General features: G+C 31.8%; 1 protein-coding gene across 1 annotated transcript in view; it reads left to right on the top strand.

The window, feature by feature from the left end:
- The window catches only part of LOC126978683 (glutamate receptor 1-like), a 189,245-nt gene that overhangs the window by 162,398 nt on the left and 6,148 nt on the right, over window positions 1-20,699 (top strand). Inside the window, exons 6-13 of the mRNA XM_050827684.1 lie at window positions 1,413-1,666; window positions 2,730-2,861; window positions 7,129-7,332; window positions 11,434-11,541; window positions 12,015-12,225; window positions 13,422-13,516; window positions 15,602-15,763; window positions 17,238-17,357. Of these exons, the coding sequence (XP_050683641.1) occupies window positions 1,413-1,666; window positions 2,730-2,861; window positions 7,129-7,332; window positions 11,434-11,541; window positions 12,015-12,225; window positions 13,422-13,516; window positions 15,602-15,763; window positions 17,238-17,357 (1,286 nt within the window). The remainder of the gene's footprint in view (window positions 1-1,412; window positions 1,667-2,729; window positions 2,862-7,128; window positions 7,333-11,433; window positions 11,542-12,014; window positions 12,226-13,421; window positions 13,517-15,601; window positions 15,764-17,237; window positions 17,358-20,699) is intronic.

Consider the following 20,699-nt stretch of genomic DNA (forward strand, 5'->3'; position numbering starts at 1 on the left):
TTCAAAGAAATCAAATCTGATTCAGATTGCATGGCACTCCAAAATGATGTGCAAGCTGTGTTCCAGTGGAGCTTGAGGAACCGTATGGCATTTAATACGTCCAAATGCTATGCCATGACATTCGGTCGAAAGTGGTGCCCAATACAGTTGGATTATAAAATTGGTGGTGATTCCATATCTCGACCAGAAACTATCAAAGACCTGGGTGTCACATTCGATCGAAAGTTAACCTTCCATGATCATATTACAACTCTGGCCAAGGAATCCTATAGAATTTTAGGCTTTGTTTTGAGGAATTCTGGGGTTTTCACATCTGAATCAGTCATAAAGCTTTTATTTGGTGCTTTAGTGCGCAGCAAGCTAGAAACAGCTATGTGTGTGTGGAATCCGCATGAAAGTACTTATGTACTCCTTCTCGAAAAGGTGCAAAAAGCTTTTCTTATGTACCTTTACAAACGTACGCATGGATACTACACCTATATGTATCCCACTAAATTTCTTCTGGGTACATTAGGCTACAACTCCCTCGAGGTTAGGCAAAAACGACAGCAGCTCACAGTTATGTGCAGAGTTCTCAGAGGTGATATAGATGCGCCGAGTTTGCATGTTGAGCTATGTAGAATCTTTGTACCGGACAATTACTGTTCGAGGCGCAGGCATAGATTGTTCGCGAGTCCGACACATCGTACTGTGGCTCGCACCAACTCACCTATACCGAGGTCTCTCTCTGCTCTCAACGCTCTTCTCGAAGCCAACCCTGCTTGTGATTTATTTGCGGATAGATGGCAGACGATTCTGACAGAGTGCTTGCGTTTTTGTGAGAGGAATGGATGAACGGTAGTTGGATGTTAATTAATTGTTAGTTATTTACAGTAAACTTTGTATTTATTAACTATTATTTGTGTAATATGTTTAGTTTGTAATTAATTCTTACTTTAATATTGTAATTGGCTTACGCCGTTTTATTAAAGTATAAATAAATAAAATGAATTGTGTCACTATATTTAATCTACCGAAGATAGAATAACAAGTTTGAGCACGTTAAAAGTAGACCAACTTGAGAAAGGAATAAAATGTCCCACTGATCCTGAACAGCGACGTGTGCTTACGGGTTTGGGAGTCTATCCGCAGCTGTTTCTACCTACCCTACAGGGAGAATGTTTAGTTAGTTAAAAGTGTTCGCCTTATTAAGCCCAACCTTTCATTCTTTTTTCCATTTTTTTTTAAGTTTAATAGCGTGTATACCTTTCTAAAGGCCGGCGACGCAATAATTCCTTTGGTGTTACAAGAAAATGTGGGCGGCGGGGATCACTTAACATCAGGTGACCCGATCGCTGTTCCATAAAAAAAAATATCTAGTGTAAAAAAAATAATAGATAATTTTCTAACCTATTGATTATTTTTGTCAACAGGCCTCATGCGTCTTCAGAGTATATTTCATGAACTTGAACCAGGAAATAAGTCTTTCCATGTATCGATGGTGAAACACATAACACGTGCGCAAGATGCTGTTGATTTCCTGGCAGCATTGGAAATAGTTGATCGATGGAGCAATAAGTATATAGTCCTTGATTCATCTAGTGATATGGCTAAAGAAATTATCGTAAAACATGCACAAGACTTAAGGCTTGGACGTCGCACATACCATTACTTTTTATGTGGCTTCGTAAGTATTCTTTGCAATAATGACGATTTGAGTTAACAAGACAAAAAATTTGTTTGAAGATAGCCTGTTTTGAGCTCATTGTACTTCTGAAAGCGGACATAAAAAAAGTCAAAACATTATACGAAATGAAGGCATTTCTCTTGGAAATTCCGCTCTAGAATATTTTACTTCAACGTTGTGTGTCTTATAAACATTAATATTTATTTATGATTCTTCTAAATTTCACAAAATTATTTCTGCATGATATTTCTCATCTATACGAGGCTTCTTCAGAAGCTGTTGACTCGCCAAACGTTGGAACGAGAGTCAATACGAATCAAAACACATCATAGGTCTTTCTCGTCTCATCACTTCAAAAAACTTATACAAATTCTTTATCACGAGTTTTTCAATTGGAATTTATTAATTATAAATTTTGAGTTTATTGATTATTAAAAAAACTTTCATTACTAACGTCGGCGCTATTACAAATCCTTAACATCCGTTACATAAAATATTTTCACCGCTTTACATTTACCAGATAATACTATCCCGTAAATACAGTATCTTCAACCAATATATTACACAGTGCGTGCGTGGCGAGAATTAATAATATCTTAATATGATTCCGCTCATGTTAAATTCCTGGAGGATCCTAAAGCTGAACGTTTGTGTAAATTCTTTATTAATTCTTAGCACGCTAACTGAGCTAGCACCTTAACAGTCCTGGTTATCATTACTTTAATTATAAATTACTAATAAATTATGTTTAGTTTTAGTAATTGAAAGCAAAGTTTTTACGATTCTTCTTTATATTTACTTCTTTTATAAATTAGTAAGTTATTCATGATAATAGACAAGAAATAGTATTACCAAATATTATCATAAGATCTTCCTTTGCAAACATCTGATCTAATAAAAAAATCGCCATAAATATTAAGCAGAAGTATTATGCTGTAAAAGTAAATTTTGCAAGTAAAATCGATTCAATGTGGATTGTAAAAGTTTTCCACTCAGTTTTCTAGGAGAGCTTATTAAAGCAACAGACCGACTTGGATTGGTTTTAACTTTTTTGTTTTCTTAGGTGTTAGATGAAATCTGGGATAAAAGTGTAAACGAGTACGGGACAATCAACATAACTGGCTTCAGGCTTATCCAATACACAAACACGCCAGTTCAGGCATTACTAGACATTTGGAAAAAGAGAAAAATTTCAGTACGTATACATTTTAATTACCTAAGTCAATGTAGAATTAGATATCCCTAGTAGGTATATTATAAACTACAAAAAGTATAAAATTTGTTATAGAAATTATTATAGTTTCTGTTTTATATATCAAAATAACGGATTTTTACTCAATGCACACATGTGTAATTTAAAAAACAAAAAGCTGTTATTTGAAATTACAAATAGATATCTATATTGTATTTATGTGTAAAGATTTATCTATTTGAGTTTTCAGAAGCAACAATTGTTACATAAAATCTAGCATACAATACTATGGACATACTTTTTAGCAATGGAGTTACTGTATGGCAAAATCGCCATCAAATATTTGATCCAAAATATTGTTTCAATTACACTTGTACTGTTGTTTTTATATATATTATTCTATGTATCTTAATGCGAAGGTACCATTCCAGTTCGGTGGACTTACTCAAGTAAATATTTACCAAATGTGCATGTGTTTGCCATAATGTTCTTGCATTAGTACAAGCAGTGGAGTCGCGTCTGCGTACGCGCACTCGCTGTTTATGCAGTTGCTTCCGCTATCTGAGCAGAAACATTTTTTTTATAACACTAAGGGATGAGACGAACAGGATGTTCAACTGATGGTAGTTGATACGCGCTGCCCATTACAATGCAGTGCCGCTCAGGATACTTGAAAACTGAATAATTCTGAGCGGCACTACAACTGCACCCGTCACCTTGAGATATAAGATGTTAAGTCTCATTTGCCCATTATTTTCACTATCTAATGCGTCTTTCAGACTGAAAAACAGCAATGCTTACACATTACTGTTTCACGGATATTACTAAAATAAGAGTCGAATTTTGATCCCACCATAAAATTCTTCCCAAGTGTCATTTAAATAACAGGAGAATGATTACTAAAAAAAGGCGACAATTTGACAGGAGAGATGTTTATGTATATAATGCGGTAAAAAACTAAGTCTGTAGTTTGATGTAAACTTTATATAAAATCCAATCCAAGAAGCCGGAGGATGCATTTAAGCAAAGCTCTCAATAAAACATCATAGAAAAGTTGCTATTGTTTAACATTATACAGTTTTAATGGAAAATATAATATTTAAACCAACATATTCTTAGCAAAACATAGATATTAGAGATTTATAAAGCTATACATCTATCATCTATGATTTACTCGAAATTATACATCAATTAACTCACTGTAATATCATTGTAAACTAATTCCGGATACAAAACTTAAACAATATCTTCGGCACGTCTGTATAATTATTAAATTCCAATTATACATTCCGAGAACGAACTTGGGTAGTCGTGTTACGGAATGTCTTAACTGTATTATTTTAGGACTTGCTCGAAATACAAAGTTTCAAAATACTTTTTTGCTTTTGTCTTAAGCTATAACTATTATAAAATATTGTTTTTTTTATATGATAAATCAATGTTTGTAATAAGGGATTTCTATAAGCGAGTCTTTTTTTAGATTTTTAATTATCTATTGCTCCATGAATAAAAAAATATCAAGTACAACAATCTTAAAATCCACGTAGACAAAATTGTCAATCATTATTAAAATGCATGAATATCAAAATTATTTGTAGACAAATACAAGTTCTATAACTTATGAGTAAAAATATTTTCTAATTATGTGATCAGTTTCCGAATTCTATCTGCCAATATCACTCTTTAGATTATTAAGCACCGCATTTATTCTCATGAAGAAAATTGCTTGCACGATTTCGAACCGTAGTTCGTTAGCTTTAAATTATACTTCAACTTTCTAATTGAACTTTATCAAAGTATGAAAATTCATTGTTGGGCTTTGGGGAAGTAATATTTTGTAGGTAAAAAGCAAAGTTTCTATATAATTTAATTAGAAAAACTTTGTATATGTCTTTTTATGTTTTTTGGAAGAACAGGACAAATGAGCGTCCATGTCACCTGATGTTAAGTGATCACCGCTGCCGATATTCTCTTGCAACACTATCGGCAGTTATCAGGTCAAATATCTCTTTGTAACACTCTAGTTGATAAATTCCATTGAATATCAGACATAAGAGCAATACTCTGTTATGTGGCCGGACCTGCGGTTTGTAGAGAACGTTAATGTGGGCCGACTTGAAGATTTGCCATGCTCTATTTATGAGGCCCAGCTTCTCCGAAGCCAATTTAGCTTTGCTCACCAGATGACCACAGAAAAGGTGCTCAACAAGGATCGACAAGGGCTGACTTGAGTGCTACAATTAACACGTTAGGACCGGCGTCAACTCAGGTGCACATTTTCTGAGCACGATATAAATAATGTCATCCGACCCGCTCGACTTATTTACGTCCAACAAAACAGAACAGTTTCTCAGTTCTGTTTGAACTATACTTGAAAAAAAGCAGGAAACAACATTTAACTAATTTGTTATCTTATTAAAATGTAATCTTTTTAATATCATCAAAATCAGCCAGATACAAATACCAATGATTTATCATAACAAGGTCTTACATACTCTTACTATATGCGAAAGACTTTTTGTCCGATCTATTATCGCGTTCACCGCACACCGCGTGCGCTTGGTCACGTAGGACACTTCACTAGTTATCTACTCGTAAGATCGCTCACGTAAGGCGGTGCCTAACACTTTGGTATTTATAATACGATTCTTATTAGTTTTTACGATATGAAAAAATTGTAAAAATCGTTTATTCTTAATTACATATCAATCATATATGTCTCATTTGGTAAGGCAGCGATCGTTTTCGTTCGACCATTTTTCTCTGTCTTGCTTTGCAAATCCGACTACCACGGAAAAGGCTTTTCAATTTTTGGGCTTATGTATACCCCATGACACTCACAAATAATGTGGCTTTCTTATTAATATTAAGAGAAACATCCTGATATTAATCAGAATATTACCAAACTCCTCCAAAACTTCTAAGCCGATTTGTATCAAAATTTTGTGTGCATATGGGGTTTGGGTCCGGCCAACATCTAATTTTCATACCCCTAAATACTATTTTTGTATCGAGATTTTTATATTATTCTGTTCCATCCACATATCCGCAATAGGGTTGCAAGATGGCAATCGAATACAATAATAAATTGACAGCGAAATATTTGGTAGGTCTGAGAATCGGTCGTCATCAATTTTTTATACCCCATGAATTTTTTTAAATAGATTAGTTGGCACTACAACGTTTGCTGGGACAGCGAGTCTCTTTATAATAGTAGTATAGTTAAGCATTTACGAACATCCAGTAGCTTGTTTTTTCTTGGAATGAGCAGATACTACAACTAATATTGAGAGGCGGTATATGCTCATTATATCGTCAGTGATTTGATCTTTGATTCGAATAAAAATGACCTAGGGTGAAGCGTAAAATAATGACTCCGAGCATACACATACCACTGTGCCCGCCACTCTTTGACTTAAGATGACTTATGTGAGAAAAAAATGGGTATACAAGCTGAGCACTCAAGATAATATAATATAAATTCACGCAAATATTTAGACTCAGCTGACTAGGGCCAATTTTAAATTATCCAAAACATGACAGTAATTGACGCAAACAGAACGAATTGCGTCTAGCGTTCGCGGGGTTATCGCGTCTTTCTAATAAATATATTAAATACGTTCTGATGTACAGTATATATTCTAATTAAACAAATCCCTTTCTGACGATTGCAGGCAGAAATGATATCTCAAATGTTAGAAAGTATAAGATTTTATTTGGAATAAGAAAAAGATAAGCTTAGATATTTTGAATTTTGAATTTAAGTTAAAGCACTTTACATTTGTTTGGTTATTAAACAATCAATACCTAATGTTTTCCAAAAGGTTTCAATTCAAATTGATTGTGAACATAACCAACCCAATAAGGAGTCTGAAAAATGGTTAGGCCGAAAATATACCGCATCCGCTCAGAATGAATTTTTATTAATTTTAGTCTTATGACTAAAATTTTATATAAAAACTTTATGGTGGAAGAAATGGCAATGGTGAATTCTGTGTTTGTTCATTTGTTACAAAATATATGATTACAGCTATGATACTAAATGTGAGGCAAATTTAAATGACTTAATATTATCTTACTAACTGAAAAAGCCAGAGTTTATATTTTAATCACATAAATATTTCTTTATTTTTGTCCTCCCTATCATAGAGCTTAATATTATATTGTAGTCACTAATAATATGACAGCTTCACCTTTACTTTTTTAATAAATTAATCAGCAAATTATGGTAGTCTATGGTCTGATAATATTTTTTAATATGTTTGAACAGGCAAGATCGGCTTTAGTCTATGACTCGGTGCACCTGCTGACTGAGTCTATAAGCCGAATAATTGTGTCTACGCCACAGTTTCTGCGTGCATCTACAAAGCGAGTTCCTCCTGATGCTAATAATAAGTCTTATGATTGCAACCTTGAACAAGAGGGTATTTCACCATTTGAATATGGTGAACTATTATCGGACACAATTCGAAAGGTAAGATCTCATCAATCTGGGATGATAAAGCTATTACTGCTGGCAAACGTATACACTGCTATATGAAACCTATATTTTTTATATTATATTAATGAAATTATTTTCTTAAGTATTTAGAGTTCAAGTACTGTTTTAATTGTTTTATTTATATCTTAAAAATAATGTGTACCCACAGCAATATTATGTACAATAGGAGGAACAAGAAATTTTCTTTTTAACAGACAATAATCCATTTCTATTACTCAACTTTATAGTTCATAGGGGACTCAAATCCATTGAAAATTTTGTGTATAATTTTTTTTTTCAAACGCGCTATTTCTTATTTCGTTCAAAAGAAATTTGTATGTTTCTTATCCTTTAAAATATTTGTTTTTCTTATATTCATTATAATTGTGTACTGACTTAATCTAAAACATTTATGCAGTTTCTTTCGTTTTCACAAAATGCACTATTTTGTTCTTGAATAATAATGTTCTGCATCACAAGTTAAATAAAAATACATGGTAACTCCAACGAACAGAACGTAATGTAAAAGCGTCTCTTTACTATCAGCGTTTATTTGCATTGTTCTTAAAAGATAATGTCTGAATAGATTCGACCAATTAAAAGTTATAATATTGCTATAATGTCGACTATGTGACATTTTAATTTAAATTTAATAAATAATTATATGCAATTCATAAAACAAGATTCGTTCAATATTTGTGAAACTCCTAAAGATTTTATCTTCATTTCTATCATTTCATTTTATTTTTTTAATTGGTCTTCGGAATCATTTTTGTGCAACTTTTCTCAATTAGTTATGAACCAAACATTCATATCACTATAGTATTTCTCAGTCAAATTTATAATATTAACTGATGCTTAAATATTTTATATTTTAATGACGATCTTTTATTTAACTGCAAAAACTAGTAATAAAATATTTTTTTCTCATTCGTGCATTTTAATTAATATCTATTGGAATACGGGTGTATTGGCTTTTTATTTTGCTCTAAATTTGAAGATAGGCTTAAAAGTCAGTTGGATTTTGAATATGCAAATGATTTGAGTTTTCTAAAGTGTTAATTCTAGACTGAACTGACTTTAATCTCGTGCCAGATTTTGGCGAGTCAACACGTCCTGAGGATGCCTCGTGTAGAGGCGAAACACGTGTCGAATTGTTTAAAGACAAATATTAGCGGAATTAACACTAAAGAAAACTCAAATCATTTGGATAATTATGGATTTCCCAAATTAACGCCTACTTCAATAATTTTTATTTTGGATTTTGAATTATAGCCGGTGTTACGCACTCTTGCCAAGTTAAATTGACGAATTGGTTTTCCACTGTTGGACACTGATCGATCTTAGACATAAAATGCATTTATTTTCTCAAAATTGATTCCTTTTGAATTCTTTTTGATGTTATTTTTAATATACTAGATACTACTACCGCTTCGGAAACAAATGGTGCTCTGAGAGAGAAGCGGCACATGAAACTCTACCAACATTCTTTTTCTTTGCGCTCTTTTCAATAAAAATATACAATATTGTACAGACATTTCTATCGCTTTAAAACAATCATAATCTAGTTTCGGGCTGTCCGATCACTTAGATATTCAACTGCATAATAATCACAGCTGTGGAATAGTAGGATTTACGAGCCATTTTTTTATAAAACATTTAAATTTATTTAGACAATATGCCTGAACAGTGGCTGGGACTTGATAAATGTATACATTTATTCTTAAAGCTATTATGTATCTTTTGAAGCCTACCAGAATTAGTTACAAGCAATCCCTTATGTTTCAGCCTTATGCTAAATATATACTTGTATCATACCAAACATATTTTAAAAACAATTCTTTGCGAAAACCAGTTTAGTCTTGTCTTAAAGGTCTTTCTTTTCTCGTTCTTCCTATGAAGATCCTACTCTCATTGGGAGTGAGGTTGTCAATTACTATAACATTCACTGCTAGTCGTAGTTACTAGTCTTATGCTTTTCAAGAAGTCTTTACCATTAAAAATACAAGATGGGCTGGGAGTTTCTTATCAGTTCTTCACCCCATACGAATTGATGTAGTTTCAAGACGTTTACCAAGTGTTTTTGTAGCATGTTATGTTATTTTCACTCCCTATGGCAAATAAATATATTTCTATTGTATTCCAATAAAGTACCCCAAGGAGAGCTATTACCCTCAAAACATAATTCAAAATTAGATATTATTTGTACAGGCAATGATTAAACAACTGTAAGTTTGTTCATTTTAGTGATACATAATTGTCATCATAGCAATGCGAATTAATTCCTTTATGCTATTGAAGCACGCGAATGGTTTTTATATTTGAGAGAAGACGTGGAGTATATTATGTCAAAAAATATCGCAATGAATAAACGGAATTTCAAATATCACGAGCGTATCTCGTTGGAAAAGTATCACCGTTTTTACATTCACATGTTACAGCTGTTACGTTTAATACGAAAGGCATATTTTAAAACAATTTACATACGTATAAAATACGTTGTTAAAAAAAGCAATTGTGTGGTTTTATGTAGCCACGATGCAAGTGAAACTTTTTTTCACCAAATAACATAGGTATTAATATCAGCATAGAAAAAAAAAACAAATTTATATATTATGCTTTACATAAAAAAACTTTTCAAGTGTGTGGAGTTTGAACATACTCTTCCACCCAAACGCAGTTGTATCCAATATGAGAACTATGGGCACCGCCGAAACACACAGACGAAAAAGTTTGAGACGATGTAATAAAAGTTTTACTTTAATAAAACCGAGTACACCTACTCAATATCATCATCAAAGTATTAATCACCAATACACATTTATTGTAGTACAACAATTTTATATACTACGAAGAAATAAAAGTAAAATGCTTAGAAACAAGACTTCAAAACGTTGCATTGTGTCCTCATTAATCCCGTTAGCTTGACGAAAATAAAAGAAGGCATTGTAACAAGAAACTAGGATATGGGTAAAGAATATAACGTCTTAGGTGCAAAGTGTACTTCCTGCCTTTGTGCACACGAGTGTAAAAGCGTTGTTGTCAGTGTTACAAGACTATTTTCTGTTCGAAACATGAGAATTACTTTCAAAGTTAATTCGGTGCTTGTGTTACAAATATAACGTTGAAATTGTTATTAAACCTATTTTATAATGCATTTTTATAATCTCCTTAGAATATTTGAAGAAAAAATTTCTTTAGAGAATCATTTTGTAGGAAAATCATTCAGCACTTGCACTCAGACCAAATCTGTTATTTTATTTGATAGTTGTACTCCGCATTCTGGGTGACTGGAAATACATCGAACATTTCAAGTGTCAGATGCAATTGTACTCGATATAATTTTATTTGCACTGATTATATAGATCAATCGAATAATTATGTTCAATTATGAAATGTCATCCGATTCACGAGGAATTTACACGGCAACGTTTTAAGTTTATCGTGTTTCAACATTGCGCTCATTTTCACATTATTTACATTTCGCGATAATTAAACTGTTATTTTGTACTGAGTGTGTTTAATTCAGTAGCGCTTTTGTTGTTGTTGTGTTGCGATATTAATGTAGGATGAAGATTTCAGAACTCAAATCAACGTAGATTAACCTTTTCATGTCGAGGTAACTAATGTTATGTGTGGTTAATACATATTATTTGTATAGTATAACTGTTGTAATATAAATCCGAAGTAAAAAATTTTAAACTTGGTGTATACCTGTTGGTTACATACTACTCGGTTAACTCAAGTTTGAAGATAGGTAAATGAACAAAAAAATGAAACCAAATCTTGGGAATGGTGCTGATAATCTCTTGGCATTTTCTCGAAGTAAATTTAATTGTAATATAAATATTTTATAAGTAGTCTCAACCTGTTTTTCACTTGATTGGCCTGGAGCATGTTTATCAAATTGGTAGATTCTAAGATTCAATAGGTAATAACAAAATATAATTTTAATAGAAATATATATTTGAAATGTAATACTTATAATAAAGTGATAATTAAGATGTAAATAGGTCATAAGAGTTTATTTGCGAGAATTATTGACTGAAGCATGTAATAATTGTAAGCCATGAGTGCACATTGTGTTTGCTGCAGACGGAGATAGATGGACTCACAGGCTACATCAGGTTTGATGCAAACGGCCGACGACTAAACTTTACTATTCAAGTTATGACAATGGATACTAAAGGAAACATGAGATTGGTATGTCTAAATTTTTAAGTGTGTTTCTTAGTTATAGTTTGGTGTTTATGTGTAATGTATAATATTCGCTTAAATATTAAATATTCTTAATTAAGAGTGTAAATAAATTTTCTTTATACCATTAACAAAAATATAAAATTATTTATTCAAGCAAAACAAATCTTATAATCTTATTTACAATATTACCTATGATAACATTAAATTAGAAACTATCATTTCGGGGAAGGAATACTGGCAGCTTTACCGCGTTGGATAGTTAAGCTGATACTATGACTGATATAGTTGCCAACGCGTGGGTTACCAGTAGCCCTATTGAGGCGCGAAGATAGTACTTTGTACATTCTCCGCACCTCAAGGCCCAACGGGCCAAGTGCCTCGACACCAAACAGAACAAAGATGTAAGACTCACTGAGAGTGAGATTTGCTGTCAACAAATATATTGAATCTTATAAAAAATACTTTTTATTTTTAAGCTTGGAACTTGGCATGACGACAAAGGCTTTATCACAGACTCAAAGCCACAAGATATATTTGAAATCAATAGAAACAAGACCTATATAGTGATGAGTATTCTCGAGGACCCCTATGTAATTCCAGTAGTGGATTACAAAAGCGCCAAGAGAAGATATGAGGGCTTCTGCGTCGATCTGACAAAACTTTTGATGGATAAGTTGGACTTAAAATGTAAGCTTAGTTTATAAGTTATCTTGATATACAAATATAATTCGTATAAAAATATATATATTGTGTACAAATGATTTAAGTTTTCTTTAGTGTTAATTCCGCCAATATTTGTTTTTAAAACAATTCGACACGTATTTCGACTCAAAGTCAAGAGTCTCGTGCCAGATTTTGGCGAGACAACACGTCCTGAGGATGCCTCGTGTAGAGGCGAAACACATGTCGAATTATTTTAAAAACAAATATTGGCGGAATTAACACTAAAGAAAACTTAAATCATTTGTATAATTATGGATTTCCGCAAAGTAACGCCTAATTCAATAAATTTTCATATATATTGTGTCTTTTCGGCGTAATTCTCAGCAACTCTTATTTGAATCCCAATTCGATCAGAAATCTTGATCACTTAAAAATTGCAAATTATATTTTGATAGGTAATAAATATAATATTTTATTAGTTAAAATAGAAGGCTACACGAGAACATGGGTCGATACTTTTGGGAACTGATTACCTTCACCCATTTTAATTTTGCTCTTGTCCTCAGTTTGGCATCCAGGACGTATCGACTTGGAAATGATACCTCTTAGAATAATAAAAATAATAAAACAAGTTACTAATAATATCTACCAGCTAAAATTTGTATTTCGTAACTTGAACCAAAAGCCTCCTTTGTTATGAGCTACTTCAAATTGTCAAAATCAAAGCCTAATAAACATTATTCAGATAAGCTTAAACTAAGCGCTTTAAAATATTTAATTTAAATTAATAAATCTATCATATTATAGTCAGTAAAGAACATACAATAAATTCATAGGCCATCCTTTTATATCAATGAGTTTTTAGAATTATTGTAATATACTCACATAACAAATTAGTTTGTGAGGTGCTGCGTCCAATATATTATGAATATGAAATGAAGTAATAAAAATCAATAAGTAATAATGGTTTGGTAAAACTAAGTTTTAATAAGAAGTCAACTTCAGTAGTAGGAAAATTTTTAAGTGCTGAATAATTATTATTTAAAAGCATTTGAAATTGAAATATACGTGGATTACGTAACAAATGAAGATCACAAGAGTTTCATTCTCATCTAAATATTATGATTTATCTGGTATCGATGAATGATATGGATATATTATTGATATAAATATGACATGTCGTTGGTGTAACTCCAATACTAATTTCAACACATTTACAGACGAGTTCAGAATTGCGAAGGATGGGAAACACGGGAAAGTAAATCCTGAAGTAATAGGAGGTTGGGATGGACTCATCGGTATACTCGTGAGGAAGGTGAGAGTTTGATGTCTTTATATTATTACAAAAGTTATACTGCTTTCGGCGAGTTTGGGAAAAATATCAGAGCGAATTTTAACGCGCACGTAAATTCGACACCCTGACGTTAGCTTGTCAACTAGACCATATGTATCACACCTCATCAAGATCATCTGAACCAAAACCAATGGACAAGAATTAAATCAATTTGAATATATAATAGAATCAATTTATATACAAGCTTTAAAATAAAATATTTCTCTCCAATTGTATAAAAATAATTTAATAATATTTAATTACACGTTATATAGCTAAATTCTGCAGTACAAAAATATCTCATTCATGGTTATATTTTAATACATTCTTTATTAAAATATTGTTTTTCTACAAACTATCCTACGTTTACGAGAAATATTTTTTTAAAGATTTTTGTTTTATTACGCCATAGAAGAATAACTTAAAACATGCGTACATTAGTACATACTTTTTGTTAGTACAGCATTAACAGCATTTTTAGTTCTATCAACATGCGGCTACCCAGATATTTTATGATCTTCGACAGAGAATACTGTGTTGCTATATCTATAAAATACAAACATACGATTAAGATCTAACTTTTGAAGTCTCTTAAAAATTACCGACGGCTACATACAATACTGCAATTCTTTTCTCTATAACAACATATTAAGTTTTTGTGATTTAACGCAAACCTAGAAAAAATATCTAAAATGACGGGAATTTATTGTAGTATCTAACATGGTAAATTGAATTGGTTAGGTTGAACCAATATTTATCCAGACTATGGTAATACTTAGATGCAGTTATGAATTTAACGATTTTAAGACACAATAAAAAATCTATTTAAGCTAAGACTATTTGAAACACTTTTGGAAGATTTTTTTAATGCTCCTAATTTTGTTTGATTGGATTATTTCACTATATTAAGTACTGTAACAGACCATATTAAAATATTATCAGCAATATAATAAACTTGATTTGCTTGCAAACGAACAGATAATCTAATTAATTTCATAAATATATTTTATATGAAGGGGAGAATATAGGTAGTTTCAGCTGCTCCTGCGTTATAGTTTTCGTTTATTTTACGGCATTGGCAAAGTCCCGAAAACATTTCGTTTATGGACAACGCACAAAGCATAAAGCTGGACAGGTCCCTTATCACGCGCATATACTGTTACTTATATACGAAGGAAAAGGAGAAATAAAATGTGATAAGTTTTTGGTAATGATGTACCACGCTCTAGTATCTTGTGAAATTAATTAATCTATGTATCTATATATATAAAAATGAATTGCTGTTCGTTAGTCTCGCTAAAACTAAAGCACGGCTGGACCGATTAGCTAATTTTGGTTTTGAATTATTTGTGGAAGTCCAGAGAAGGTTTAAAAGGCGAAAAAATAGGAAAATGCTGCTAAATTAAATAAAAACAACAAATTTGTTTTTCCTTTGATGTGTCCATACATAAGTTCTATGAGAGAATTTATTGACGCACGGTTTGACAGTTCTTCTGTGAAACAATTTCATTACGACAGCAGGGTGCATATTTTACGAAGTAATTTTTGATGTAATGATATATTATTGACAAATTCAAATAAAAACATTATTTTATTTATTATATACAGAACAACGTCTGTCGGGTCAACTAGTGTTTAATAAATATCACACCAACTCTTAATTAACATGTATTTTATTACAATCTCTATAAAGTGAAATCTTCTTTAGTCACGCTTAGCTGAGATTTTGAAGGTATTAATGCAACTGGGTTGTCACATTATAAACTACGTAACGCATTTTTGGTTAAGTTCGGCTCGAGTCGAATAAGGCAAAGTGATTAGTGGCAGAAAAATTAACGGGAGTGCCTTTTACACAAGTATAATTTTATGTTGTGGTCACATTTTATTTTCATTTCATTACGAATATTTGAATATTTTTCATCGTAATACTAATTATAAGTGATATACATGTGTAGTAAATCTATATTTTACTAGTAGAAGATGATGCCAACGAATTACTTTTTATAAGATTAACGTTTTTTCGCAACTATTTGTTATAATAAATAATACCCAAACATTTTTTAACAGGAGGCAGATATGGCTATTTCGCCACTAACAGTTACAGTGGAAAGGGAAGCTATAGTTGATTTTAGCAAGACGTTCTTGTCCTTTGATACAGTCACAAAGAGCTATCAAACCTCACTGTCGAACATTTTTGCATTCCTCCAACCACTCTCAAATGAATTGTGGGTAAGTATCAAGATATTTTTAAATCATTGCTGTTTTTTTTTATCTGTAACTGAATTGGTGTTGTCAATCAGTTAATACAAGACATTACAATAGTTATTTGTTCAACAAGCGAGCAAAGTTGTTTTTTTGCTGCGAGTGCTGACTTTAAATCACGAATTGGCGAAGTAGTAAAGCAAAGATTGAATGCTGGATATTCTGTTGAATATAGCGTATTTACAAACTAGCAATAGCCTTTTATATGTGGAAACATTTGTTCTGTCATTGTATTTGTTAGATGATAGTTATTTGTTCAACAATCAGCAAAGTTATTTTTTGCTGCGAGTGCTGACTTTAAATCACGAATTGGCGAAGTAGTAAAGCAAAGATTGAATGCTGGATATTCTGTTGAATATAGCGTATTTACAAACTAGCAATAGCCTTTTATATGTGGAAACATTTGTTCTGTCATTGTATTTGTTAGATGATAGTTATTTGTTCAACAATCAGCAAAGTTATTTTTCGCTGCGAGTGCTGACTTTAAATCACGAATTGGCGAAGAAGTCTAGAATTGAATCACGAACGTAGCGAGTGATTCTAATATAGACTACTGAGGTATTTAAAGGCACGAGACGAAAAAAAAACATTTGCTCTCGTGTGAAACATACAACTTTTCACCTCGACTTATATAGGTAACATAGGTTATGGTAAGAGAAACAATTAAGCTCATATTTAACAAAGTTTATTGTAAAAATCATTTATTAACGCAGAGTAATTCCCGGATGTATGGTCACGTGGGGTTCGAAATTTAAATCACTTTGCCTCAAGCTCGCAGCAAAAAGCGTTTTTGCTGAGAGTTTTCACGTAGCAATAGCGCCCTTTTCTGCTGGAGAGTTAAAAAAATCATTGTATGTAATTACATACAATGATTTTTTGCACATCTTCTTTCTTGCACATTTTCTTTCTTGCACATCTTCTTCTCTCTCAGAGCGCTTTTTATTTCCGAACAATGGTAGTGTTAGACATAATATGTCTATTTAAGTCTACTATTGTTCGGAAATAAAAAGCGCTAATATGTCTAACACTACCATTGTTCGGAAATAAAAAGCGCTCTGAGAGAGAAAAAGATGTGCAAGAAACTCTCCCAATTGTTTTATCATCCCTCATCCCTTTTTTATCTGTAATTGAATTGGTGTTGTCAATCAGTTAAAAAAGACAAAAGGCATTAATTTCTCAAAATTGATTCCTCTAGAAATCTTTTTTATGTCACTTCTAACACTACCACTGCTTTGGAAACAAATAGCGCTCTGAGAGAGAAGAAGTGATGCAAGAAACTCTCCCAGATGATATCAATGATATCAATATATAACAACAACTTTTATAGTAATTGTTCATTATATTTTCTTAATAACTAAATTGTTTGAAGTTATTGGAGTTATTCACTAACGAGTATTCTGAAAATGTAAATATTTTATATTCAAAAGTAAAATCGTTACAGTACGCGATCCTTGGGAGTCTGGGTGCAGTCAGCGTATGTCTATATATCGTCTCTAAGTACTCCCCGGACGAGTGGCAGTTCAGAAATACCCCTAACGCAGGTGTACAGAGTAATGACCAGGTGAGTGAATTACCTAAAGTCAAAACATTTGATACAATGGATAACGTTTCCTGATTTTAATTTCATTGTTGATTTTTTAACAAAAAAAAACTCTCTCATGGAATATTATTACAATGCAATTATCATTGCGGGTCTTATGGTTTTTTATTGAATAATTTAATATTTTTATTATTATCTTAATTACTTTATTTAAACCTTATATCTAAAAGCACATATCAGTGAGCTACGTTCGTTAACGTATGACATTTATTACATTAGTTTATAACTTTTATTTGTATCTGTGTAACTAGATACATATATATCATAGCTGATCATAGCGTAAGTTGTAACGAGTAAGTTGATTTGATGCGTTTTTGTTGAAAGCTAATGTGATGGAGATAATTCTAAAAAAGATTTTGATTGAAGATTATTAAATTTTTAATTTGGTAAAAGATACATTTTAATACTTAAAGTCTAAATTTGCAGATAAATGTAATATTGTAAGTTATATTTTATTAACTTTTATTGTATTCACTTTTAAACTTTTTTGACGACTTTAGTATCTTATCTGTGTTCTTTAGCAAAGAGAAGATAACCACTGCGTTCACTATTTAGTTTGACATTGTCAAGAAGAAGGCGTACAGTGATAAAATAATTGTATTTATATTAATAACGTAACATTATTTATTACGTAACGTAATAGGTATATTGCACGTTAATTTAAGCTTTGCCAATCTTAATTCTTTGATTTTTAATCTATCCATATAATGATAATATAATCTGGTCCTGAGTGGTTGTGCTTAAACCGATGCGTCTACATTTTCCAAATTAAATGAAGAATTGAGCGCTACGAAAGTATATTTCCAAATTTGACCCATAATTAGGCGACATATTAGATGAACGGTTGAAAGAAATTAAAGGTAAGTAAATTTTGGTAAGTAATAATTGTACAGGAAAATAGACAATTTTCTAAGAAAATCACCTAACAGTGGGGTTTATAGATTAGTTCGGCAATTTAGAAGAAATATACCATTGCTTAAGATTTAATTATAAAATTTAAGAAAATACATGACATACATGTATAACAAAAATAATTAGATATAAACTGCTGGTAGCTATGGAAGTTCTGAGTTGGAGTTAGGATACAGACCATATCATATCATAACATTAATAGGAATGAGGTATATACAGGCGATGAAGTGTGAGTTCGTAATACTATTTATACTATAACTTTGATTACGCTGAAACCTCTGATGTCACAAGCAAGTCTTCAAAATATATGTAGCGGACACGTGGCACACAAAAACGCTTAAAAGGTTATAGATTCAATCACGGCAGGCAGAGAACTCAAAGACAATTACTGTCTTACTGGTTTTTGGCGCGCGAGTCGATTTTTCGCTCGTATTCAGCACGCATGCGCGACAACTAGCGCAATCTAGGCCTTTCATGCGTAACTAAATACAATTTCAAGTTAGCAGAAGGCGTTATTGCTTTCGCATATGTGGTCCTTGGTAAACAAATAATTACAAAAAGCATATAAATTTTAGGTTTCATTATTAGTGTCATTATTTCATGAGACAATAATAATAAAAATATTTTTTTAAAGGAGACAAGATATTCTTCTCAATTAGAATTATAAAGTGCCTTCACATAGTATGTCCAGTCCAGGTTCTCAGAGTTCATCCGACCTTCCTGTTCGAATAGTTAGCTGAGGATAAAAAATGTTCGAATGTTGTACACGGCAATATTACACTTAAACTCCAAATTCATTTTATGAATTTTAAATTTGCTTGAATACTACTTCTTTGAGATTATTTTCCAAGAAAATATAGTGAAGGCGATTATCTTCATCAGTGTATTAATAATGATTGAAACTAGTGTCTCAGTTGTGGTTGGATTTCGATTCTAAGCTCTGCTGCTTACAAACTCCTATAAAATATTGGCTGCCATTTCTAATTAATATTCCTAGTCTGTACACTGAACACAGAGTACTGGTTTAAGACTTATTTTCGTTGTCAAATCGGCTTGACTCACAGTTCATTAGTTCATTTATATTAGCTGTAATACATACATACAGCAATACAATAGCTATATTTATATATCTACAAATTAAATTAAATTCTCTATATATATACTTACTGGTCTAGTCCCTAGTCTTGCCATTAATACTGAAACAAAGAAAAAAAATTTCTACTGCAAATATTTTTTTTTATATCTTTTACAGTGTGTAAGTTTAATATATAAAAATAATATGATTTAAAATATAAATTGGCTGCACTACAGTCCTTTGAACATTGAGGCCAGATATCAATAGAAGCACAATTTTCCCTGCCATTTGTTCACATTTTGTTCACTGCCAATTGTACGTATTGTTTTACGGGCTCCAAATTTTCATGGCGTTTAGAGCAAGCCGTACTCTCCAAAACTAACCGTAAATCATAATCCAGCGGATTAAGATCGGGACTTTGTGACGATTGGCAGTGAAGAATTATCCCATGGAAATAATTTCATGGAGCGTATGGAGAGTTTTAAAAATTGCATTTGGTTCCATACCTACTTTGCGAAATGCAATCGGTTCTTTTTATCGCCCCACTATATTTTAACATTGCAAAATATTGTCTAATGTATTGGCGCCAAAATGAGAAAACTCAATGAACAATCATAAAAAAATAACAGACTCCGAATTTAAATGAAATATTTTATTTATTTTTAATTGCAACATTGTATTTATGGCCAGACTAAGTATATATAGTTTGTAGCCTCGCTGAAATTTATTATTAACAGCAGGGATATTATTACCACTGTCCAAACATTTAGCATTGGCTGAAGTAATTAATATTAGTGCTTACGATTTTATTACTTTAAACATAACTAGATGTATACCTGTGAGATGAATATATGACTTTGTTATTTTATGTTTTGAATGAAGGAAACTTTAAAACCCAGAAATATATTTCTTATTAATTTTTGGGTCCAAGTTTTATTTCTATAATAAAGGATTTTTTTTTTTACTATTTCTGATAATTTGAAATCTCAAATATCTTAAGGAGCTCTTGGCTATCAAATGCTAGAACGAGAGCGTGTAAAAGTTTTTTTATTTACCGCTTTTTAGAGACTTATATCGATATCGATATAGTCGATACTTACAAGTCTACTAATATTATTGCGACTTGTAAGTATCGACTGTTAATTTTATAACTAGACCAGTTCGTTAGAACAGTCAGTAGTACAGTCGTATAAATCAGCTCATAATAATATGTTTTACCGATCTTAATACTCATAAAAAAGAGTTCTCGGTGAAATTGTGTAGTGTTCAGCAGTATTGCTTATCACTATAGTAGATTACAGTGGATAACCTGTTAT

The sequence above is a fragment of the Leptidea sinapis genome, chromosome Z, assembly GCF_905404315.1.
Source record: "Leptidea sinapis chromosome Z, ilLepSina1.1, whole genome shotgun sequence".
In the NCBI taxonomy this organism is placed as follows: domain Eukaryota; kingdom Metazoa; phylum Arthropoda; class Insecta; order Lepidoptera; family Pieridae; genus Leptidea; species Leptidea sinapis.